The sequence below is a fragment of the Colias eurytheme genome, chromosome 1, assembly GCF_061535395.1.
Source record: "Colias eurytheme isolate Ceu_HAF_F1 chromosome 1, ilColEury1 Martin Lab GWU primary, whole genome shotgun sequence".
In the NCBI taxonomy this organism is placed as follows: Eukaryota; Metazoa; Arthropoda; class Insecta; order Lepidoptera; family Pieridae; genus Colias; species Colias eurytheme.
Window position 1 is genome coordinate 2,503,286 of NC_142980.1, and position 27,993 is coordinate 2,531,278.

A 27,993-nucleotide genomic window follows, 5' to 3' on the forward strand; every position below is an offset into this window, starting at 1 on the left:
TTTTCTCAGGAACGCGTGGATTATCAATATCAATTTCAATTATCGCGCTGAAATTTATATCGAATACTTAAATCTACGGTCTCTTCAAAAGCCAACGCAATCAAAAGATACAGCCGTTTATGCTGTAAATTATCGCAAATTTTCGCCATTCGCATAGGAATCAAAACCTGCATTGTACTTCCCGTTGATACAGTCTTGAAATTTGGTAAAAAGTAATGTCTTATAGCACACATAAAGAAAAAATTGCTTAACACATCATAATGTAATCTTCTTATATATAAAAATGAATCGCAAAATGTGTTGGTAAGCGCATAACTCGAGAACGGCTGAACCGATTTCGATAATTATTTTTTTATTATATTCCTTGAAGTACGAGGATGGTTTTTATGTAGAGAAAACGTAAACATATACCACGGGCGAAGCCGGGGCGGACCGCTAGTATAATATAGGTTTATTCGGAGCCTTAACAAAATCTAACCTCTTGCACAGAATATTACAGAATACATAGTAGCCTTGGGAAAAATTCGTATTTAACAGTGGCAATATCAAGTTAAGTGTAAAAGGGATAAAAAACATAAGTTAGGGTCAATGAACTTCTCGTCAGTCGTCAATCCTAGACGATATCTCCAGTGTGCAGATATAAGCTTCTTGGATAATAGAGTAATCAAGAAGCTTATATCTAATAAACTGGAGATTGCACTATGACCATTAACTTGTAACAAGAAAATATGACGTTGAATGACGTCTGTATGTTTTTTATCCCTTTCACACCTAACTTGGCAAGTTACTGAAATCTCTTTGACACTTTTGCATAGAATAAAAATAAACATCCATATAGTCCATCCATACAGTCCACACTGGCGATTTACGCGCCGAGTTTACGGGACTCCTTTCGTGGCGCATACTCTTCTCAATCTTAAACAATTTATTTTAGCGCCCTCTGTTTACACACTGAGATATCAATGTGCCGAGGTGAATGCCGGTCGGCGCGGCGGTCGGCGGGCCGGGCAGGCCATCAGCCAAGCGGCAAGCCAGCCAAGTGAGCCAACCTTTACTCGCGAATGTGATCGATAGCGAGGTGTACGAGTACTTAGATTGTGCGTGCTGGTTAGCGTTCGGTGGGTTCAAATATGGCTCTGTTCAAGATTACCACTTCAAAATTAGTAGAAATACAGGTAATTAAAACTTTAATATATTGTAATTCTTTGCTATAAATATTTTCAATACTTTGGAACTAGTACATAACCTTTCAGTCACATTTTCGAATTTGAAGTTATGTAATAAGAATAAAACTATTTTAAGATTAAAGTGCACTAACTGTGCATTTTTCAGAAGTACTCGTGTACCAAAAATAGAACGGGAATATTGGTATAATATTTGAACAATGATTTTAAGTATTTTATGCTCAGTCGCTGGAGGGAAAAAAACCGCCTTAACTGGGCATGACTGTGAATTATTTCTTGAATTCAGAAAATCATTCCAATTGTTTTGATATATTTCAGACTAATATGTAGTAATTATTTAATGGTTAGGTAAGTTATACTGAGTATTTTTGTGGGCATTATTATAACCTAAAAAATTTTTCAACTGTCTTAGTAATGATGAATAAAATCAGGATTCGTTAACGCATGTGCATTGGTTAACCTTATTGTACTAAATATTATCAATAAAACTGACTTTATTTTCACAAAATAATATAGGTAGGTATTAAGTACCTATATAGATATGATTACATAAAAGTTTGTTACGTTTTTTTCTTTGGTAGGATAGGTAAACCAATTCCATTTATTTCATAGTCAAAGTGACGCTTAACAAATGCTTTTGGAATCGGAGGAGAAGGAAATCAATAAGAATTGAAATTTTAAATTTTTGAGTGTCATTATTTCATAAGAAAGCATCTTTTTTAGTATCCTCAAAGAAATTTGGCATTATATAATACACAAATGATGTTTTTTTAAAGTGATTAGTCGTAGGTTCACCTATATGTAAAAAAACTAATGTAGGTAGGTACCTAGACCTACGGGTAAATAGGAGGTACGTAACAAGTACCTACTCCATATCAAATCTTTAGTAGGTACGTACCTACTCTTCGTTTTATTATTAAATATAGTAGGTAGGTATGTATTTTAATTTATAATGACAGTACTACTACTACGTTACCACTACCCATAGTATTCCACCAAGAATTCCACACTAATTAGCCATGTCAGCTGTTTCTTTTTAAATCATAGAACATCGTCATAGTCTATGCTTGTAGACTGTAGATACCTACCTAGCATACCTACGTAAAATCACAAATGCAGAATGCACACAGTTGACCATAATCAACTTAAACGTACCGTGATTATAGAATACTGTGAACATTATTGAAATGTGATTGAAATTAAACGTCATTATCGTCATTGTGGATTGTAGGTACTTACTTTTACGCAACCTTGACGTAAAAACGTATGTAGTGAATACGTACTTCCCGGTGAGGTTGAACAGAAACCTCCGTATTTACCATCGTAGGTACCTAGTAAAAACTAACAACATGTAGGATTTTCAACTGCAACCAATGCAGCTTTGGTTGGACGACGAGTAAATTGATAGGTAGCCTAGTTGAATTGTTGCGAATATTATTTATGATTGACGGGTAAAAATAGCCAATTCCAAAGTTATCGTAATTCATAAAAATTCACCTTAAAATCAAAGCGTGTCAAGCAATCAGGCGACATGATAAGGCCGTATGCGTGATAATCTTCTGAACAATCACGTGAAATGCTTTTGTACACTTATGTAACTTGCAAGTTGCAACAAATTTCGGGCCTTAACGGTACATAGCATGTCTTATGCCGTTACTTTTTAAAAGGCCTTAAGGTTCTTGTGGTTTTTGGACGTGTATGAAATATGAATCCTTTATTGAAAGCATACGAGTAATGTAGAATGTGTCATTTATATTACATTAAATATGATGTCTTTCATTAAATAAAAGTTACGTTCTACCAAATCTACGCCGATAGCATAATATCACCATGAAATTGAATTCATAATTGAATTGCTTTATTGTTTCTGTGCTGTTGCATCCGAGCATTATCTCTATCAAACGAGTATCGATATAATATCACAGTCCTTATCGAATAAGCGCATGAATTTATCTAAAGCCCGTCAAAGTTCACGACATTCACGTCCTCTGTGTCCCTTTTGAGATAAAGTATTCAAGATATTCTAGATTATTATGTAGGCACAGGCATCGTTATCTACGAAGTTCATATAAAAAAATATAATGAAACTTTTATATTATGAATAAACATTTATAAAGCTTAATTTTACAAAGAAGATCAATGTCGTCCCTAGGAGACAAGTTCAACTCAAGATCAAGAAATGAAACCATGTCTCTATCTTGTATCCAACACAAAAATAATCCCATCAATCGGTAATCGTGCAACAAACTCAAAAAAATACATGAATTGTGAATATGTATATTGTTTTGGGAACGTCCGTTAAAAATTTAAGCTCGTAGTAGGTAGATAGTTTCTAAACATTATGATACAGTCCCAAGCATTGATCTTGAAACAAAATAAACAACGTTTGTGTGTGATACCACGGACTTCTATAAATATATTTGGATCAAGAATGTTTCTGAATAGGTGGGAATATGTTTTATATCGTTACGATAAAAGTGGTCTTAAAACCTTTTATAAGATAACTAAGTAGGTAGTGGAAATTATAGAACAGTCGTTTTAGACCACCATCTTATGCATGGATTAGTATAGGCGTGTATAGGTTATCAATAGACCCCAAGGAGGCATCAAGGACCCTAAAATATGTTTTTTCTCGCAAAAATAGGTATTATGTTTTTCAATAAAAAAAAAACAATACCTACTAAAAAAGTCGATGAAATGAACTTACTACACAATAATTATTCAACTTTTCCTTCTTTTCATTGACATGTGCTTTTCAGGCTGTAGTGCTCTCAGCGGTAGGTTTATCTGTATCAGTATCTATAATCTATAACACTGTATATATAAGCACTTGTATCAACATGAATGTTCACCACATTGCGATAAACCAAAGACATATATTATTTAATTTACGCGATAAAACATTTACGCCACATGTATAACATTGTTACCACACATTTTATACATAGGTACATATACGTGTATAGTTATGTACCTACTAGATTAATTTTTTATCAAACACTGAGTTCAGTATTTAAAATCTCTACACATGAATAAAACTGTAGATTGAAGATATTGGATTGCACACAAAAACAAATGGACAGATTTTGATGAAACATTTTTGTTATAGCTTTTAGTCGTCAAGTTATTTTGAAGAATTTAATTTGAATTTAAATCATATAAAGTTGTTTCATTGCAATTCCGTGACTAGCTCAACCGGCAGATTGAACATTTTCTTATATAAAAATATAAATTTTAGGCACTAACTGTCCATAACGAATGAAATGAAACATTTACTTTTAAATAGTCTTCGACATTTTGTGTTTAAATATACCAATCTCCTAGTAAAATATAATACAACAACGTGTTTATATAAATTTCGGATTATGTATTACAAGCTAAGGTTACAATTATCATTTTCCGTGATAGAGTTTTTACATGGTCATGACCAGCCAGACAGGATAAGAGTTACGTATTACGCGCAATTGTGTACGTTTTATGTAAAGAACAATCGCCTATTATGTAAATGGAGCGAAATTATTTCATTCCCAGTTATTTTGAATAAAATAAATCTAGGTATATCTCATTCTATGTTAATATGATTGTGTGGATCATTCTAGAACATCGCTATCTTCGCTTCGGCGAATCTAATAATATCTATGTCAAAATCAGGGATTTTTGTTGATCGATTGATATAACAATGATACAGGTACATTTGGCAACAACACATTTAATGTTTACTTATTGTAACTCCTTGAATATCTATATGAAATCAAGTATGCAATAGTTGTTGTCCCTAGGGACATATTATTCTGAATATCTAGGGATTATCTATTATAATTAACTAGAATCTTCGTTAATATAACTTCTTTTATATTTACGAATGTTTAAAAACATTCAAAGCTTTAAATTTGAACAACTTTTTAATAGGATACTTTAAAATTTAAATACAACACGTCATGTTTTATGCTATATTATTTGATATTTCTAATGTAATGTCCTGATAATGTAGCCAACGTATCACTTGATTCTTGTAAAAGTAAAACATATTAATTATCAGGTAGCAGACTTAATATCCATCCATATTACCATCATAAAGCTGAAGATTTTAGTTGAACGCGCTAATCTCAGGAACTAGGCGTCCGATTTGAAAGATTCTTTCAATATTTGATAGCCCATTTATCTAAAAAGGCTATATGCTAAATATCATCACCCTAAGACCAATTATCGTGTAGCAATGCGGGTAAAACCGCGACAGCACAGCTAGTTTTTTATATAATTGCAGACGTGCGTGTGTTGTCTGTAGAACACTGGATAGTGTTCGCTGTATTACACAGTATTGCGTAACTACGTGCCCCGACCAAGGTTATTCTCGCTTCAATGCTACCAATATTTTGGCGCCTGATTTTGTCGTGCTGACGTCGATATTCATTCGTGTTTGTGAGATCCATTCTTTCTGGCGTTTTAGTTGAAATAATGTTACGAGTAAGAAGCCAATTCTATGTTGGTTTTTGTTTCATTTTTGTTTTGGTTATGCCCAATAATACCTTCGTTTAACTTCTTTACTGTAATTTAATTAATTAATATAGAATATACTGGAATATTTGTATATTTAATAATGCCCGAGACATTTGCTAGTGTTGGAACAAAAGCGAAAATCTGCAAAACAAATGAAGCCAGCAAACCGTTTACAAATTAGATTTTGAAGTGGCTTCTTCTGCTCTAGATTTTAGCAAAAAAAGAATGATAACGATATAAGTAAAATACGATAATGCAAAATAAAATTGGAATAATTTTTTGGAGTTTCCAATTCATAATAATTAATGGAAAATGATTTGCGAGTAGAAAACAGTAAAGAAACTGCAATCTTTCAGTATTGCAGGCATGCTTAACAATCTGTAGTCGATAATATATAAAAGCTGTTCTATTTAGAAATATATTACTCTCAGATAAAGCAAAAGATATGAAAGGTTGAAAGAATTCATTTCATTTTTCACAGACCCATTTTCGATGTACATTGCGCTTGCGCTATGGCCTGTTTTACTTTTCCCCGTTTCTATAGGCTGTATCATTTCACCTACCTACTTATAAATAATTGGCACTTAAGATTGACCTATTTACAGAAATCCGCGTGAAATTCTAGATAAAATATTGCCTGACTTGAGATCGTGTTCTGAAAAAAATCTGTAGTATGAATAAAAATATTTTCTATGTTTTTTTTTAAATTTTAATGTTAACTTCTCTTCTTACCTAGGTATAGTTTAAATAATTGAAAAATAAAATTGGTATATTTAAGAGCTACCTACCTTTGTTAGGTAAAAGCACAGAATAGTTAATAGTACAGGTAAAAGTAAAAACTCATATTCAAGAAGAAAACGCTACGATTTGCCTTTGGTGATCTTTCTTCTAGAATATTCTAGATCAGAATTTGCAGAACAACATATAATTTAATTCAATTATTTAATTTTTTCCCGAATAATACTAGATTCGGATATAAATAATACCACAGACTAATAATAATATACTACGTATACAAATAATACTCCTTATAATGTGTTCGTGTCCCTTATTGACTGTAAAGTGTAAACGTATGCTAATCGGGTTTATTCAACTTCGTCACATTGTATATGCAGGTGATAAGGTTTTTACGGTACATGATTCTAAATGTCGCTGACTAAAAATTATTTATTATACAGTTTAAAATTCAATTAATACTTTTGCTCCTCAACTTTTGGATTGTCGTATTTTGTGTATTTTTGGGTCAATTAAAATTTGATTCTTTATAAGACTTCATTTGTATAATAGTTAATCGAAAAATCTTAATAAAATATTTATGGAAATGTTTTCTTAACATAGCGTTTTGTATACAAATGATTTTACTATTTCTCTACATTATTTGTAATGTTTTTATATTCAACTTATCAAATATATCTCTCGAATAATCGGATAAGTTGTTAAATAACTCGAAGAAGCGAGACTCTATTAGGTATATAATAATATAATATTATCTCAGCGGGCATGCGCCATAAGCATTAGGCACCTCTCCTTAGCAGGTAGATGGCAGTTGCAGTAGGCCTAGGTTTCCCCGGGGCCCGGATTGACCTACAAATGAGGAACGTAAGAAGTATTAATTTTCTTACAGAAAAACCTATAACATTTTACATTAATTATTTGGATGTATATTATTTTCTTTATTGTAAATATTCAGATAATAGATAATATATTATAAACTGTAGATCTGTTCACATTCAATCTATTATGTATTGTTTTGAAATACATATTTTCATTCCATCGTTTTAAAAGTACCTACTTATCAATTTGAAAATGTTACAAAAGAAAATAAAAATAATCTGAAGGCAATAAAATGATCGAATTAGTTTTCTTAATCATTTGTACTTTAAACTGCAATTATCAACTTAATGCATATTTAATTAATAGGTCTATCAATCCTCCATTTAGCCAATTAAAATTGTATTTGTAATCAATTTTAAATGGATTCATTTGTTTAACATACGAGCTAACTAGAGCAGGTACGTGTTCTTAATTATTTGCAGATAATGACTAATTACCTACTTTATGTGTGACTTTATAATATTTACAACGAATAAATGTTTCAATGTCTTTTCATTATTGTGAGTTTTGACACATTTTACATAGCCGTAAATATCTATCTAATAAACGGACGCGACGTCGCAAAGTACCTGTTCATTTTATCAGAAAATTGTCTCATAATTATTCAGTAATCTGTATAAGTAGCCTTGTTGAAAATACTCTTTAAACACAAGTTACAACACAGCTTCTTCACGACATCCATTCACACTAACCGTCTAAATGAAAAGTCTAGACACCTTTCTTACAACGCAAGTATCATACAATAACTGGCGTGCAATTTGAGGAATCTGTCAGCAATAGTTGCGGACGGATGCGGACACAGCTAATCAATTACAGCAGCGCGTCGAGTAAGTCATTGTGTTCCAACAATGTCAATTGTTTAAACTCTGCTCCTTTGACCCGGCTGCTGATCGTTTATCGCCTTCGGTAATAGGTTATACGAGATTGTGGCCGTGTTTTGTTTCATTGTTTCAGGTAGATGTTTATTGTTATGTGGATTTTTGACGTGACAACGTCTTATAATTCGATAGAGCCGGTTGCACGCACGAAGAAACATGACTCATGCGGCGTTACCTCGCTCTGAGGCGTTCCATGTAAGGCTTGAAGTGCAAGCGAGAGCGCGGAACGAGCGACAAAGAAGCACAATCGGACGTTGTCACGTCCAACTATCGTCAGTAAACCGACTTTACAGACAACCAATTTTTTTATTTGAATCTTCTATTAAGGCGCATTGAAAGTAAATTTTCAGGTCGCGTCATGGCGATACCGTCACGTCACCGTATTCGACGATTTTGGTAACTTTTAATAATTTGCCAAAGAAGTCTCACCTCTGACACGTGTGCTCGGCACACACGCTCATTTTTTCGTACTATAGGGAAACGCTTAACATAGATCTTGTTTTGTTAGCATAGATGAGTTGTTAGATAGATCGTGAATCTTTAGGTACCTGTTCACTCTTCACTGGAAGTGTAGTTAACAGTTATGTTATAATTTTGGCTTGCATATGCCATATACATCTGCGTTTTACAACTTAGTTTAAGTGACACGGATAAAATGCAGTTAAATTATAAACAATACGGTTACTGCACGCTATGTTAAAACCTCGACCTGTTTAAATAATACCTTGTATAGTGAAGAAGGTATTACTTTTGATGCCGTCCATGTTTCATTTTAATCAGTTTTTCTGTTATAATTTTCCTGTGCTATAAAGTGTATCTCTACTCTACTTAACAATTTACATTATGCCCTTGTACTCGTGCAGTGAAGTATTTTTCCTCAATACAAAATTGATTTCAAGGAAACAAGCAAAGGTTGAAACCTAACCGTTGGATTATCCAAATAAAAATTTCCTTCGAGTGTACTTTGGCCTCATAACCTAATAAGTTGTATGTTGTATTTTTCATCCGGTATTATCTAAGTTGACCGCCTTGAACAAACCGGTGTTCCTCTAAGGCCAGTGCCTTTGTTACTATGATGTGTCATTACCCGGTCCTCATTGATCATATGAAACTATCTGTATAATATTAGTTATATAGGTGGAGAGTTTGTTTGCTTGATCGCGCTAATTTCAGGAATCATGGGTGTAATTAGAAAAATCATTTCACTGTTAGATAGTCCAGCTGTAGGACGTCGTCACGTTAAGACCGGTAGTAACGGAGCAATCCGGGTAAATCCACGGGGCACATAGATAATCGTATGTATGTAAGTTGTAACATCCATGTCATTGCTTTGAACTTGAAACACAATTTACCTGTTTTTGGATTCAGTTGTGATAACATATGGTTATTGGCTATGTAAATTGGTATTCACATATAGAAATAATTCGTAATTAGAGGAAGTATAAACATTGTGTATGTACAATTATAACGACTCATTGTGTATGTTATTCTACCCTACATAGATAGTGACCGAGAAACGTGTAAATTATAATAGTATGTAGTTATTTCCGATTTATACTAGGTAGTGATCACGAGGTACAACTTAAGATTTTATTAGGATTACAATATAGAATAAACTTAAACTGTACTAGTCCATGGCCATTGTCCATGGTGTCAGTTTGGAACATGCTTACACATAATATGTTTTCTTTTGTCTTATAGAAAATATGCCCAACGGCAACGATTCTGCTCCGCAACTTGAGTGCGGAGAACACAAACCTGAAGAGCGTTCTTCAAGATAAGATTCCCAAGGAACAAGAGAAGATCCGCGAATTCCGCAAGAAACATGGCGCCACCAAAGTTGGAGAGGTCACCGTTGACATGGTGAGGGATCAGTCCTTAATTCTGTAGTTTCTTTTAAAAATACATGTTACAAAAAATTGCTATAAAGGTAACTTTATAGCATCGTATACCAGTTCTGAAAGTTCTTAGGTTTTGTTTTCATTTATCTCCCACGGATACATTTCCTTTTATACATATAGTGAATTCAGCCCTAGTGTAGTGTTTATTTATTTAACTTCGTACAATTACAACAACAAGTAACTTAGAGGGTTCATTATATGGTACAGATAAAGATTATGTTTCGAGTTCTTTCGGACTCACGATAGAATTTCAGGGGAAACACATTATCCCTTTTACAGGAATTATCTTGGAATCACATTTGAATAACTTTTAGGGATAGAGGAGTTACAAAGGATATCATAAAGTCCATTTTAAATTATCATTATTTTCCTTCCTATTCCGTGCAATGCAATGACCATAACACCCGTTCCCAGATGTACGGTGGCATGCGCGGTATCAAAGGTCTGATCTGTGAGACCTCCGTGCTGGACGCGGACGAGGGTATCCGTTTCCGCGGGCTCTCGATTCCGGAGTGCCAGAAGGCGCTGCCCAAAGCTAAGGGCGGGGAGGAGCCGCTGCCTGAGGGGCTTTTCTGGCTGCTGATGACTGGCGAAGTGCCCACCGACGCTCAAGTGCAGGCCATTTCTAAGGAATGGGCTCAGAGGTAGGTGACGACAATGTGAAATTCTTTTAGTGTAATGCATATTTGGAAGTCATCTAGCTGTCTAGAAAGATGTAACGGTTCAAAGCTGATGTTTTAAGGACAGAAGAAATGAGACTTGAATTCGTGAACTATGATAGATAGACAGAAGCAATTTTCAGAAAAGATTTATTTTTGATGCCTCTATATTCTATAACAACAAATAATTTAGTCAAGGTTAAGCTACGGTTACCACGGCCATCAATTGGATGCGTGACCAACTTTTTACAGTTGCTCTTGTATGGAATCCTTCTAGTCCGATTCACATTAGACCGATTTTGTTCACTTATTAGTTACTAGCGGTCCGCCCCGGCTTCGCCCGTGGTACATATTTTGCAATAAAAGGTAGCCTATGTTCTTTCTCAGGGTCTAAAGATGATCTGTGCCAAATTTCATCAAAATCGGTCCAGTAGTTTATGCGTGAAAACCATACATGCATACATACAAACCTTTCCTCTTTATAATATTAGTATAGATTTATAATGTTTGTACCGGAGTTGCTCTTTCGCATATACCATACTGTATCCTCCGTGTCGTGAGTTCAACTCACATTAGATATTTTTTTAATTTATAATTCGTGTTGGTGCGCAGAGCCGAGCTGCCCGCGCACGTGGTGACGATGCTGAACAACATGCCGAGCAAGCTGCACCCGATGTCGCAGTTCTCGGCCGCCGTGACCGCGCTCAACAGCGAGTCAAAGTTCGCGCAGGCGTACGCGGAGGGCGTGCACAAGTCTAAGTACTGGGAGGTGGGTGACACTCGATTTTTAGAAAAAAAATAAAAAGTTAAAAGGCATTTCATATTATGAGCACAGAACTAAATGTCAAGGTTTTTTTTTCACCATAAACTAATATCTGTAAGCCCCACAAAAACTCTCATTTACCACCATTTCATATACGTATACGAAAACGCGATGATGGCCAAGTTGCTACAGAAAATATTCACTACCTTATTTCCCTACGAAAAAAATCCTTTCATAAAAACTTTTCTGCACCAAATTTTACAGTACGTATACGGAAGACGCGATGAAAATCATCGCCAAGCTACCAGTAATCGCGGCGACAATCTATATCCTACAATTGAACCACCTTAATTCCCTACAAAAAAACTCATTTTACTGCACTTTCTACTACTTTCTTTCCTATTAAAAAATAAACCTAATTTTCCCGCCTTCTCAGTACGTATACGAAGACGCGATGAACCTCATCGCCAAGTTGCCCGTGATCGCGGCGACAATCTACCGCAACGTGTACCGCGACGGCAAGGGGATTGGAGCCATCGATGAGGCGAAGGACTGGTCCGCTAACTATTGCACCATGCTCGGCTTTGAGGACCCGCAGTTCACTGAGCTGATGAGGCTGTACCTCACTATTCATAGGTGAGTGAGGGAATAAATGGGGGATAGGGAAAAAAATGTTGTGTGGTTTTATGAAACCACGGTAAAAGTGAAACTTTCCGAACACTGCTTTATACCTACTCGGCAGCCGACCGTCACGCGACATGCGCTACACAGACCAATAAGTTTGAGACGATGTATATAATAAAAGTTTCACTTTAAAAAAGTGAAGTCCCATGTCCCCTAGTGAGGTAAGGGGCAGATGCATTATACATCTGTTTCACTGATCGATTTTCTTTAGGGACACGTAGGTGATCAGCCTTCTGTCTCCTACCAGACCGACATTTTTTTTTTCTTCGTCTCCACCGGGAATCGAACCCAGGACCCCTCGGTGCTACGCTCACGCGTCAACTACTGTACCAAGGAGGGGGATAGGGAAATTGACATATAACATTCGGGAAAGTTTTGGGATACAGTGATGAGATGATACTTCACTATTCAAGGCGAGAAGGGGAAACAGAAAATAAATAAACAAAATATTTAAAAAGGGGGAAATATTGTGATGAGATTGTACCTCTGTGAGTGAGAAAGGGATATCACAGTTGATATTAAAACTTTTGGGGAAAATGGGTGGACAGGGGAAATTCTATATTTTTGTTAAATGGAGTGTTGCTTGCTTACTTGAGCTTGCTGTAGTAATCATAGGAGAGTGGGGAAAGGAAAACAAAATGAAAAAAAAAATGACTCAGTTAAAGTTTAATATGTGACTGTAACTTACCATGTATACATTAAAATAGAAGTTCGAGGACATTTTGGTTGAGGTAGCCTAAAAATATTAAAAAAGTGATGCTTACATAAAAGAACGGATAGTAGTGAATTTACTAGGTGAAACTTGATATGTGACACTGAATTTTATATAAAAAAAAATTATTAAAAATTTCAGACACTGTTTCAAGTTGATAATATTTATAGTGATAAGTATGCAGACTTTCATATTTTAATCTGTTTATCATACATTCCATTATCGAATAACATGCTAAAAAACTTAAAAAGAGACTTACAACATTGAGTTCTTCCCAAAAACTGCTTTTTAGTTTCTAGCATTGCGAATGTATTGCTTGATAACCATGCATGCTTAGCTGATGCGAATTTCTTGTTTATGTGTATGTCTGTTAAGGCGATTGCCATTTCATGTGTGTATTCAAGTGTATTTTAATGATAATTTCTACATAAAATGTGAAAAGGGGTTCTACAGACCCTGTTTTGTTGATTGTAACCATATTGTAACTAATATTTTTTAATTAATTATTTATTTTAAAGAATTGTTGCGTTGGAAATTGTGATCTTTATATTTAACGTTATATGTATTCCAATTTTTATAAAACCGATTTAATAAACGAAAAATGGCGGGCTATATGCGTGAAATGTCATTTTGACAGATATGCCAAATATCGTTTATAAAATTCTCACTGTAGCAATTAGTTAGACTTTAAATTGAATTTTAAATTCGAATAATTGTAAAGGAAGCAATGAAGGTTAAATTCACCATGAATTCAAATAAACAAAGATATATATTTCTTTAATGCTCGTTTCGCGGTTGGCGCGATGACGTCATCAACGACTTGAACGTTCAAATGATGATGTTCTTACGTAATAGGTGATAAAATTCCATATTAAGCGCGCATTGTCAATTTATTCCTCGTTAGTCTTGATATTGATGGTAATTTGTATTAGAACGATAACATTTTTTTAAGTATTAAATACTTTTGTTAATGTTATATTCACTGTATTGTTTATAATTATTACAATTTATTCATTACTAGCTTACCGTCCGCGGCTTCGCTCGCTTTGACTTAAACCTAATAAATTATATACTAAAATCTTCCTCTTGAATCACTCTATTAAAAAACCGCATCAAAATCCGTTGCGTAGTTTGAAAGATTTAAGCATACAAAGGGACCTAGGGACAGAGAAAGTGACTTTGTTTCATACTATGTAGTGATTTTTTGTTTGTAGTCCCACGACTTCGTATAAAAATAAACGATCTCGCAAGAACTTCTATTACCAGACCAACGTTAATACATCAAATATATTGTTATTTTAGACAATAAATATTTATCCTTTTGGCCTGATAAAAATAGATGATTATTGAGACTACTTGTTTTTATTAAATGGGTAACAACATATTATTTAATTTAATTAGTTTAGAAATTACGAGATAAGTAGATCTCAAATCATGCATTTTCTCAAGACTCGGGAAAGTAATTTAGGGATTCAATCGTCAAGGCCAATCATAGTTTTCCGCAGCTAAGTAATTAATTCGGTGTTTACGAACATTTTCCTGTTAAGATAATTAAAAAAAAACAATTTTTAAAAACACGAATAACTTTTTGGGATTTCGGCGGTTAGTTAGACGGTAATTCAAAAAAAAACAAAATAACTAATGTACATTAAATAATTGATTTCGATGGTCGAATATTAAATTGTTAAAAATAACAAGTTTAATCAACATTTTTCACGTTGAACAACTTTTTTTTGTTCTTAATAAAAAAAAACAGATACAATAAAAAGTAAGACTAATAAATTTTAAACAAAACCACATATAACAACCTAGTAGAAAATTATACGACGATATAATAATCTTGCATTTGGCCCACTGCAAGACTGTCTAGTGATGTATGCAACACAGCATCAATACATGTGTTTAAAAATAGTCGAACTAAAATAGGCCGGCACAGCAACGGCTAACTAAATTTTTATATCGTGCCAATAAATGCTAATTTGCCACTTGATCAAGGTACGACTCAATGTTGTTAGCGATTTGCTTCAATAAAAACTTATATTAAAACTAGCTTTCCACCCGCAGCTTCGCCCGCGCAGTCAAAGAAAAACCCGCATAGTTCGCGTTCCCGTGGGATGTCCGGGTTAAAACCTATCCTATTTCCCGGGGTAAAAAGTAGCCTATGTCCTTTCTCGGGTATCAAAATATCTCTATACCACATTTCATGCAAATTGGTTCAGTAGTTAAGGCGTGATTGAGTAACAGACAGACAGACAGGCAGAGTTACTTTCGCATTTATAATATTAGTATGGATGTATACACGAGGTATAACGATATTGATATGACAATGAATGAATTTTATTGATAACGGTTTAAATGTAATTGGTTCCGTGTCTGAGTTATACTTTTGAATATATTTATACTTTTTTCTTGAGTTGTCTCATCTGAAATATATGATACTAACTTACCGCCCGCGGTTTCGCCCGCTTTGTCTAAAACCTAATAAATTATATACTAAAACCTTCCTCTTGAATCACTCTATCTATAAAAAAAACCGCATCAAAATCCGTTGCGTACTTTTAAAGATTTAAGCATACAAAGGGACATAGGGACAGAGAAAGCGACTTTGTTTTATACTATGTAGTGATGATTTCCCTTATAAGTCGGATTCTTCGATTGTGCGGGATTAATTCATGAACGTAGTTGTATGGGCTGTTGATTGATATGATATGATATCCCATACACTCCTTTAGTTGATAAATTGATAGTTTGATAGTTTCTACTGATGATGTAAAACAAGTTATTGCTTTTGATCACTTTATTGTTGATTGATACTTTAAACTAATGATGATAATATGATATGATTGATATATTGATATATTTGATAGTTGATGATTGATAATGATATTAATTGATATAGCGCGTACACCCCGAGCGCTTTACACGAGCCGCGAGCGCAGACCAACTGGGTGAAGATGTTCTTGTCACCATAATGAAATAGGATCGTGTAAAGCGCTGAGTCAGGATGTACGGCTAGCCCGTACAGTAGTATTATTATTATTTTTTTTCTTTATTGGCACCCGTCATCACAGGGTGTTCGCGCCACCTCTGGATTATAGTCCAGAGACTTTTTTTGCTTTTTTTTTTTGTTCAATTTTTAGAAATATTAACATACTGGTTAAGTACTTACATAATATAAATATAAATAATGTACAATTAAAATTATAAGAACTTAAATTATTAAATGAAAATTCAATAAAAACACGGCACAAAAACACTCAACTTAATCCTATATCACAGTTAAACTAATATCACACACTATTTCTTTGGTTAACTACGACTACAATATGCTTACAATATTGTAAGAACGCATCCCTACACTTATCCCCCAGGGCGGAAGGCAGATTCTCACCCGTCATCGCCATGCCCAATTTTTGCTCAATAGCATATCTATTGCTTGCAAAAATTGGGCACTCGAGTAACAGGTGAGGAACCGTCTCCTCAACTCCGGGCTGACATAGACATGACGGATTCTCCTTCAGCTTGAATCTTCAATCTGTTGAAATAGAAGGCGAATCCGCCATGACCAGTCAGTACTTGTGTGGTGTGGTGTGTGATGTCTAATTTCCCGACTACCTTGTATGCAGCAGCAGCGCTTGGGAAAAAGAGCTTCGTGACTCCGGCCGTTCCTCCTACATCGTATCTCCTATCCCATTCGCTGATCGTATCCTGTCTCAAGATACGCTTGACGAATGAAACAGGACACAGATCGTAATCCGGTTTCCTCCTCAACCCCAGAGCGGCCCCCTTGGCTAACTCGTCTGCCCGGTCGTTCCCCTTCAGCCCTGCGTGCGCCTTAATCCAAAACAGGCAGACCTCCCGCCTCTGCAATGCAGCTTTTCGGAGGGCCGCCCGTGTTTGCACGGCCAGGGGATGAGGGGAACTCAGGGTGACCGCCTGGAGTGCCGATCTGGAGTCGCTGAGGACACCGACCTTTGTCGCTCCGCTCTTGCAGGCTATATCTACTGCTCTTTTGAGCGCTAGGAGCTCAGCCTGGTAGACGGTACAATACGGTGGCAACGCAAGCTTGATGGCCTTTGTCTCGGTCTCACCTTTCCAAACGGAAAGGGCGGCTCCGACTCGACCCTCAATTTTGCTGCCATCCGTATAGATCCTATGGACGTGGCTGTCAACCACGTCGGCATAGGTATCCTCATCTACCAAGCCAAACCCCAGCTCTACCTGCTCTGCCGGATGTGGGTCCTCAATCGCAAGAGCCATTGGTTCCACCTCCCTGTCCCTCAACACCGCCGGATGCGACACACCCCTCTTGATCTCATAAAGCCTCGAAGCTTCGAGTATTCTGAGATCAAGTGGGAGTATCCCAGCCAACAGCATCGCAGAGTTCAGAGAGACAGTTCGATATGCTCTGCAGATCTTCTGGGCAAAACCCCGTTGAACGGTGTTAAGCCTCTTTCGTACCCCCATCCTTTCCGCTGCTGATGCATACAATATAGTTGGTTCTATAACTGCGATATATATAGTTTTAACTACTTGGGGGTTAAGCCCCCAACCTTCTCTCGCTGCTCTCGCTAACAGCTTATAGCGGGCGATTGCCTTCTATTGCAATACTACGTTCTATTTACCTGTAGTATTATTGCAATTTATTTTATTTTGCATGCATGTGCAAGATTTATAATGCTGCAATTAGGGTACACAAAAGCAACCAATTATAGTAAGTAATTTTAATTGAAGATATCTTACCAGTCTTTCTTGATTCATAAATGATGTAACTAACTAAAACGATATAATTTATAATGATACTAGCTGCGCGGCGCGGTTCAAAATCAAGTATTTTTATTTCTCATGTGTTTTTCTAATGGTTATATCGATAATTAATAGATTGTTCGGGAATTAGTATCAAACATATCTCCTCACAAACTTTCGCGTTTATAATATTAGTAGTTATCAATATTATATAGTTATCAATTAAATACAATTTGGATATTTGAAGCATATCAAAAGCAAAATAATAGAAGGAATATATAGCAGAAATAATTACGTTAGCAAAAGCGATGCGTCATTCGTAACTAGTACGTTGGGATCAATCTTGGATGGGAAGGGATGAGGAAGAGTGTGCCATTAGTCATCGTATTTCCTCCTGTCTGTATCCGTGAGCTATCCTTATGATTGCATCTGTAAATTATATTTTGCAATGTATATAATACTAGCTTTCCGCCCGTGGCTTCGCCCGCTTTGTCTAAAACATAATAAATTATATGTATATCTTCCTCTCGAATCACTATCTATTAAAAAAATCACATCAAAATCCGTTGCGTAGTTTTAAAGATTTAAGCATACATAGGGACATAGGGACAGAGAAAGCGACTTTGTTTTATATAGTATATGTATATAATATATAAAACAAAGTCGCTTAGTGTATAAGTCGCGTAGTGATATAAATATGTACGTATTTTTTGCATTCGTGTTTTCAACAAAATATTATATTTCAATTTTTATATTATGTAAAATTCTAGTTAATTGCATGATTAAGAAAATACCTTAATTTTCCTCAACATGTGAAAAACATTGAAACAATTTATGTAGCAAAATGTTCAACCCACTTTCCATACAAACTGCTTGCCTCGTCTTCTTCTTGCTAGGTAATTTGATTAATTAATTAATTTAATTTGTAATTTAACATTTTATAACTTCGAAATTTAACATTTCTCCTCACCCAAGTAAAAACAAAAACATACCAAAAGTCCGTGTAACCGGTCTTATTATAACTCTTTATTCGCTTTTTCACGTGTAATTACCCGCATATAGGCTTACCTGTAACTGATAAGTTTATATCACAGTATTACCATATCCTAATATTGTAATACTGCGTTTATATAATGTCGTGCCTTGCTAATTTCTGCACCGCGATCGTATAATTTTACTGGCCTTGTAACCAATAACGGTGTTTCCTCTAAACGCGTCGCTGGACACTAAACCACGTGTAAGATTTTACACTAAAATGGTATTTTAAACTAGCCGCTTCCCCAGAATCCGTCTGATTTTCTTTAGATATAAAATAGCCTGTGTTACTGGGTAAAGATGTAGCTTTCTAATGGTGAAAGAATTTTTGAAATCGGTCCATTAGTTTTTATGTAAAACATTACAATCATACATGTAAAAAAGAAATGTTCCCTCTTTGTAATATAAGTTGAGATAAATAGTTACTTTTTCGCTTGTGTAACTAATACTAATAGTGTTTGGTTTTGGATGTTTCCAAGTATCAAATGTCTCGTTAATCGCCATACTATGCTTATCTTACACGACCTCGAATCAACCACCATTTAAAAGTGATTCAAGTACCCTATTATAAAATAATAGTAATTGTGTATATAATATACTAGCGGTCCGCCCCGGCTTCGCCCGTGGTACCTACATGTTTAAACTAAGTATCCTATCTCTCAAGTTGGATCGAACTGCACATGGTGTGCGAATTTTATTATAATCGGTTAAGTGGTTAGGAGTCCATTGAGGACAAACATTGTGACACGAGATTTATATATATTAAGATTTAAAAAATACATAATTTAATTCCAGTTCAAATGCTCAAAAGTAAATGTCATTAAAATCGATCCACCCTTGAATTATAAAGGTACTACTGTGTATTGTGTAACCCCATGAGTGTATAACTAACAACTTGTAATGGACTAGTGAAATAAGCGAAGTTTGCTAAACATGCGATATCTAACATTTACAGTAAAATTGCCATGTATTTGATAAATTGTCTGCATACTTATCAGCTAGTATCACATTGACGTGTCAGTGTTTTACATCTTATCGTTATCTATTACCTTGAAAATTGATAACATGATGTAGTAATTGGTGTATGTTTTTCTCAACTTTATTAAGTACGAGTAGTATTTGTATTGAAGCTATGAATATATGTTTTTGTATACTCGTATTATGTGTTTTATGCTTTTAAAATGCAAATGATATAAGCTTATCACTACATAGTATAAAACAAAGTCGCTTTCTCTGTCCCTATGTATGCTTAAATCTTTATAACTACGCAACGGATTTTGATGCGTTTTTAATAAATAGATTGATTCAGGAGGGAGGTTTTAGTATATAATTTATTAGGTTTTAGACAACGCGGGCGTATTCGCGGGCGGAAAGCTAGTAAATTTATATAGGCTTTAATTGATAAAAAGTCATGTCAACTAAACAAGTAATAACTTTGCTATAAGAATGTGTCTGTACTATATAATTTGGCAATTTAAAACAATAAAAAGATAATACTATATCTTGCTACTGTAATAAGTGGGCGTTAGTCATATGATGCCTCACGCATTGAGGTTATGTAAGGTGTTACGCCAAGATATATTTATATTATATTTGCTATTGTGCTCATTGTTAATGTTTTGTAGTATTTGCGATCGATTTATGCCCATTTAATTGTATCAAAATAATTATAATAATTAGTAATTACGTAATTCTTGAGAGTATCTGAAAACAATGGGTTTTTATTAGTTTCGTTGCTTTATTTATACATATTTAAAAAGAAAATTGAATTAATAGGTATCTCCAACGTAATCATAATAATATGACGAGTACAAATCGACGACAAAGATAATTTTAATTTGCCTTTTGTTGGGATTGATCCATTTGTGTATTTAATATACATGTTGACGTATATTATTTGAATGAAAATAAAATAATTTCATATTTTATTAAAGTCGTTATTTATCTACTAAAGCAAGAAATACGAACACACAAGTATTCAATCATATTAGAAATAGACAATGCACTTTATTTTCAATCATTTTACAAATTATTGCACATTTATGAATTAAATAATTTATTTATCAAATTTTTCAATAAATATCTCTTGTCATTTACAAAAACAGATTATTCTGTATCTATTTCATTAATATTAAAAGGTATTTAGCCACGTCACTAAGCTACAGTCATTACTATGTTGCAGTCAGCTTAATTACATAATATATGTCGTGACATTCAAGACGGAATTATATACAAATACTAGCGGTCCGCCCCGGCTTCGCCCGTGGTACACATGTATTTACGTTTTCTCTACATAAAAACCATCCTCGTACTTCAAGAAATATAATAAAAAAAGAATTATCGAAATCGGTTCAGCCGTTCTCGAGTTATGCGCTTACCAACACATTTTGCGATTCATTTTTATATATAAGAAAAAGAAGATATAAGTTCTTAGAACAAGTCAGTGCAAAGAAATTAATTTTGTTCAGATAACTATTTCTGCTAAGTATAGCATATCAATGTGATTAGCTTGAATTCATTTTTATCACTGACCGTTAAATTGTCTCCTTATTATTTCTCGTTAGGAATAAAATATACTAATGTCAATTTGAATTATACCTACAAGAATTTAATCTCATAGACAGGTGGATATAACTCAAATAAGCATAACATAGTCAATTACAATAATTAACCAACCAAATAGTTAAAATTTTAAGATTAAGACCAAAGTTTGATTACCTCAATCAAAATGGCCCTCCGAACTACTCAAACCAAAACTATAATTACTTACTTGTTTTTCCTGACAGTATTTTTGTTATTCTTTTCTTAGCAAATTTTTTGACGTGACATATACGTATAATTCGATAGCCGGCTGCACGCACGAAAAAACATGACTCATGCGGCGTTACCTCGCTCTGAGGCGTTCCATGTAGGCTTGAAGTGCAAGAGAGCGCGGAACGAGCGACAAAGAAGCACAATAGGCCGTTGTCACGTTCAACTATCGTCAGTAAACCGACTTTACAGACAACCAATTTTTTGGTTTTTCCCATCTAATATCTTCTTTATTTGTCAACAGTGACCACGAGGGAGGCAATGTGTCTGCTCACACCACTCACTTGGTGGGTTCAGCGTTGAGCGACCCCTACCTGTCCTTCGCAGCTGGCCTTAACGGTCTTGCTGGACCTCTGCACGGATTGGCTAACCAAGAGGTCAGTAGTTTGATATTAAATATACTACTAGGGAAGGGAACAGGTCCCCTTAATATTTATACCTAGTAAGAGGGCCTGAACCCCAATCCAAAATAATAAAATAGGAAATTGAAATACTGGAGGTCTATAGTTAAGTGTCAAATAAGCTGGAGGTGATAGACACTACGAGCAATAATTGGTAGACATTTATTTTTATCTATCCTGGCACGTTTAAATTGCCTACAATTTTAAGATACCGGGGTGTTATCATTTTCCTATCAAACTATCGAAGTGATTTAGTTGATTTAGTTTAATGCAGCATGAAAATATTTTCAAAATGCATAATAATTAATATTATATTATAGGATTGTTTCCTTGAGTTGTTTAGTATCTTGTTCCAAATAATATTTTATATCATTTTTAACAGTTTTGTTCCACTATAAAGTATAACATTATATTTGTTAATTTTTACGAATGTGTCCTTGTCTTCTATCACTATTTATAATATACTAGCGGTCCGCCCCGGCTTCGCTCGTGGTACATATTTAGTATCCTATGTCCTTCTCCTGGCTCTAAACTACCTCCCTGCCAATTTTCAGCTAAATCGGTTCAGCCGTTCTTGAGTTATAAGTGGAGTAACTAACACGACTTTCTTTTATATATATAGACTAGCTTCCGCCCACGACTTTGTACGTGCATCCCCGTTTTTCCCCGTTCCCACAAGAATTTCGGGAAATCCTTTCTTAGCGGATGCCTACGTCCTAACATCTACCTGCATGCCAAATTTCAGCCCGATAGGTCCAGTGGTTTGGGCTGTGCGTTGATAGATCACTATATCAGTCACCTTTGAGTTTTATATACATATATAGATTTCGGCCTTAATAATGTATAATCAATTCCTTGGTAACAGGTGTTGATCTGGCTGGAGAAGCTCCGAAAGCAAGTAGGTGACAACTTCACGGAGGAAGGTCTCAAGGAGTTCATCTGGAAGACACTCAAGTCTGGCCAAGTGGTGCCAGGATATGGACATGCTGTGCTCAGGAAGACTGATCCTAGGTAAGTAGTGGTGTTCTTACAGGATGGCAGGATTCATAAGTGAAGATGGTCGTTTTGACGTGACAACGTCTTATAATTCGATATAGCCGGCTGCACGCAGGAAAAAACATGACTCATGCGGCGTTACCTCGCTCTGAAGCGTTCCATGTAAGACCTGAAGTGCAAGCGAGAGCGCGGAACGAGCGACAAAGAAGCACAATCGGACGTTGTCACGTTCAACTATCGTCAGTAAACCGACTTTACAGACAACCATTTTTTTTAAATAGATATGAACTTAACAGTGAAAGAAAGTAAAAATACGGGCCTGAAATAAAGAATGTAGACTAAATTAAGAGGAATGTTTATTGAAATTGATGCCAGAATTCTGGTAGTCTGTGAGAATCTCTCTAATCGCTATTCTAAAAATCTCAGCTGCAGTAAATCTCTCTTTTATAACGTCACTTTTAATAAAATTCTGTTAAATAAAATACTGTCTTCATATTAAAATAAGTGTTACACATAAAAATGTAAAAAAAAAGACGTGGCACTCGGGGACTGCCGCGGTAAAGCTAGAGCGTGAGGTTTTTCGTTACTAAATTTCTGGATTCGGTCCCCGCGCTCAAAGTCCGCGATAGAAGCTATGCAATAGCTTAAAAACATACAATATCACTGTTACCTCACTATAATCTTTTTATATCACCTTTATAAATACCTATACAGGTACACCTGTCAACGCGAGTTCGCGCTGAAGCACCTCCCCAACGACCCGATGTTCAAGCTGGTGGCGGCGGTGTACAAGGTGGTGCCGCCCATACTCACTGAGCTCGGCAAAGTGAAGAACCCGTGGCCCAATGTGGACTCCCACTCTGGTGTGCTGCTGCAGGTAATTATATAAATAAATAAATAAAACACATTTATTGTCAAGATCACAACACGAGATACATTTACAAAGGAAAAACAAAAAGAAATAAAAAGAATCTTATTCCTAAGAACTGTAATGTGGCAGTGAGTGACCTGACAAATGGAGCCAACTCAGTATATGATGGCAAGGTGATTAATACCTTACCACCACTGATTTTCAGTGACCCCAAGTGACTATTGGACTATTATGTAGTCTGACTTTAAATACAGATTATACTATGAATATATCATCATCATTGTCAGCCTACACTTGTCCACTGCTGGACATAGGCCTCAGTCATGACACGCCACTGAACCCGGTCATCACTACATAGCTGCATAGTATAAAACAAAGTCGCTTTCTCTGTCCCTATGTCCCTATGTATCCTTAAATCTTTAAAACTACGCAGCGGATTTTGATGCGGTTTTTTTTAATAGATAGAGTGATTTAAGGTTTTAGTATGTATATAATTTACTAGTGGTCCGCCCCGGCTGCGCCCGTGGTACATATTTCGCAATAAAAGGTAGCATATGTCCATTCTCCGGTATCAAAATATTTTCATACCAAATTTCATGCAAATTGGTTCAGTAGTTTAGGCGTGATTGAGTAACAGACAGACAGAGTTACTTTCGCATTTATAATATTAGTATGGATTATGTTTTATACAAAGCGGGCGAAGCTGCGGGCGGAAAGCTTTTCTTCTTTTTTTTTTTTTCTCGCATCAGTTACATAAATAAGTTTACACATTTTCAGTAGGTACATATAAATAAGTGTGAGAGAAGTTAGTTTTTATATATAATTAACGCATTGCACAATATAATAGATGTGTTTTCTTGTAGTTTGAGCGAATTTTCAAAGGTACTACTAAATATATTATGCTATCAGCAAAAATGTTAAGTTTATTCATTATTGAGGCCTAATAGGCTATTATCACAATATACAGATACATACAGTAAGGAAACTTCATACAAAATGTTCGAAATGGCTCCCCCCCCATCAAGCGTGTTTACAAGGGTATTGAGGGGGATCGATAGTAGCGGGTGACACATCCACAGATTTTGAATATAGTATGGAAAAAAGTTTAAAGTGATGTCAATTCACATTAAATAAATATCGATTGTTTCAGTTTGTAGCCCTTTCAATAAATATATTTTTAAATACCATATCTGACTACAAGTTAAAAAGAGACTATTTTTTAATTTCTATAGATATGGCAGGATGAGTTTTATATTATGTTGACATATTTTCTATCAAAATGATAGCTACAAATAGTACCTATTAGGAGTCCAGTCTGTTTAAAGATCGCATCTATTTTTTACGCAATCTAGAAGAGCACGAAAATATAAAAAAAGGAAACCTTAAAAAAATCTTGTTTAAATTTATGTGCATAATTACGTAAATATTAGGGAAGAAAAAGATAGATATTATAATTATTGTATTAATTTTATCGATACGTGGCGTCTCCACTTTGTCAAGCACTAAGCCTGTCAAACTATTTTCTTTTTCTTCCTAAAACAAAAAGGTAGAGGTTCTATGCTCGTATAATAATAATTTTAATTTATTTTTGCATATTTTGTGTTTTTTTAATTTAATTTAATTTATCGTTTTAAAAATAATTTAGTAGGTATACCTACATACAAGTATTGTAAATTCTGGTTTAAAATAATTATTGAATATATGTATAATACAAATATCAAGCATTATAAATAATTTAGGTACATTAAATAGCCTTCGGCGTCCATAACAAAACTAGATTTCGAAATATAGCACTGATAAAAACGTATTTACTTTTACAAGCTGTATTAATTCGGATTGTTTCTTCTTGTAAATTCATATTTAGGCTACACCATTTTTGTATTTTAACGGGTTTTAATCTCCAAATTACCACAAAATCAACTGTGAAAAAAAGCAAACAGAAATATACAGGCCGAATTGATAACCTTCTCCTTTATTTTCCAAGTCGGTTAAATATCAAAAAGTAACAGCCCTATAGCTATACGTCATAATTTCATGGGGGGGGCTTAGTTTCCTAACTGTATGTACGTAGTATATATCTGTCAACTGTGCTATTATAGTGTTACAACGTGTTTATTTTTAAAAATTTTTGAGATATGTTTGTTTTTCTTAATTTATAAAAGAACTCTGTCGAATTAGGTTAACCTGTAATGATAGTTAGTTGTATGTGTAAATAAATAAATAAATAAATAATAACAACCCCTTTTCCAGTACTACGGGCTCAAAGAGATGAACTATTACACGGTGATGTTCGGCGTGTCCCGTGCGCTCGGCGTGCTTGCTCAGCTCGTGTGGTCCCGCGCGCTCGGCTTCCCCATCGAGCGGCCCAAGTCCTTCAGCACGGACGCGCTCATCAAACAACTCGGCAAATAAGTGTTGTGTTGTGTAGTGGGAGTGTAGTGGGGGAGTGGTGGATGTTGGTGATGACATTGTTGACGATTAAAGTGCACACACGGTGAAGATACTATAATATTATATATTAAGATACTGTAATATTTTATATTACAGTGTCTTAAAGTATCCGGTATCAGCGTTCTGACCATCATTTTTACCACCCACAAAATTTCGGGTCATTTGTAACAGGATGGCGGTTCTACAGGGGTTAGTACGCAATGACAAAAAGAAAAATGATGGTTAGAACGCTGATACCGGATACCTTATGATACTGTAATATTTGATAAAATATTATAGTATCTTCACCATGTGTGACGCGCTTAGTGATCGGTGATGAGTTTTCTCGGTTAATTGTCAGTTGTATGATTGGTGATGTAATTGTTGCCAATTGATGATTGTCAGGGGTTACATCGTTCTGGGTTAATTGACAGTGTTATTCTCAGTTTCATTGTCAGTTATATGATTGGTGATGTAATTTTTGCTGAAGTTAAGTTGGTGATGAAATTATCAACTAATTAATGGGTGATATAATTGTCAGTGATTACTTGATTGATCAATGGATAGAGTATTTGTTATCAATGTTAATTAATCACCCATTGATTAAACTGATAATTTCATTTTTTGCAACTTCTGATCCAATCGAATTAGTGACAATTGATCGTTCACACTGAAATTACCAATACATCCACTACTGTTGAAAGGTCTTATATTTGATTATTTGTTCATACAATGAGTAGGCCACCGGCAATGTACCAAGTAATTGTCTTAGTGAGTTTGGGTATTCATCATAGAGCATAATAATATAGCCACTGACAGACGAACAAATGTTGGGTTTTGGATTTACATGTAATGCGGTAAAATTTTATTGAAATAATTTAATAAATCATGTTTTATCAATCAATTTGTCTCGGTATGTGAATGCATATCGTAATAATTTTAATACGAATATGAAATACAATTTTATTCAACTTTTGATATAGTAATTTTTTCAATAATTCATAATGTTCTGATGTGCAATGACATTTTAGCGCTTGCGTGCTAAATCGTCATTTAGTTAAAGGAATCGTCGGGTGTAAGCAAAAATTAATTCGTTTTTCATTTCGAAGGTATTTTTGTTTTAGGGTAAAATGAGTAGTATAGCGCTTCACCGCATCACACTACAATATCAATATTTATTTTGTTAGCATTAAGAGTACGGATTATTACTTTTCGATTTATTGTACTTACGTCTGTGATCATGGGAAAGCGTTTTAGATGTATGTGGTTAAACCAAAATTGATATGGTGTAGTGTGATCCTATTCAGGCAAAGCCGAGTGCTGTGCATATCGGTCAGAGTCTGCGTCACTTAGTAGTTCAATACGTAATACTTTTCTCTCATTTAGAAATTAAAGACTTTTAAACGCGATTTATTCATTCTATTATTATTTTCTCTCATTTGTTTACAAATATACACGCGGACTCGAGAACGTCGCTTACTCAGTATTTATAATGTCCATCGTACTTAGTTTCAGCCAAATGAAATGCTATATACGTATCCACATATGTATGCATCATTTCATGTTATTTATTTCGCAACGCTTGTAGTCTAATTTATTACCAAGTTACCAAAGTATTGACTATTTATTGTATCATTTTGTGAGGGTATCATTTAAATTAAACAGCTGTATTATTTCGTCAATGTAAGGTGATTTCACTAGTGTAGTCCACTGTAGCAGTGGTGTTGCGTAAATGTGGACGCCGAGCGGCGATTCTAACAGACAATACAATAAATTAAATATAGTACATTAGACATTTGTGTTTTTTTTCT

The 27,993-nt window shown here is 34.8% G+C and overlaps 1 protein-coding gene and 1 pseudogene across 1 annotated transcript; one reads left to right on the forward strand and one right to left on the reverse strand.

The window, feature by feature from the left end:
* The first annotated feature begins 1,018 nt into the window (after window positions 1–1,018).
* On the forward strand, window positions 1,019–27,975 carry kdn (citrate synthase). The gene is made up of 9 exons (XM_090120383.1): window positions 1,019–1,175; window positions 9,875–10,036; window positions 10,489–10,718; window positions 11,346–11,502; window positions 11,933–12,132; window positions 21,729–21,861; window positions 22,751–22,896; window positions 23,596–23,758; window positions 26,003–27,975. Exons 1-9 carry the CDS (start codon window positions 1,131–1,133, stop codon window positions 26,162–26,164), a joined length of 1,398 nt encoding a protein of 465 aa, XP_089976509.1. The 5' UTR covers window positions 1,019–1,130; the 3' UTR covers window positions 26,165–27,975.
* LOC149910906 (uncharacterized) lies at window positions 16,133–17,269 on the reverse strand (annotated as a pseudogene).
* Window positions 27,976–27,993: the final 18 nt, after the last annotated feature.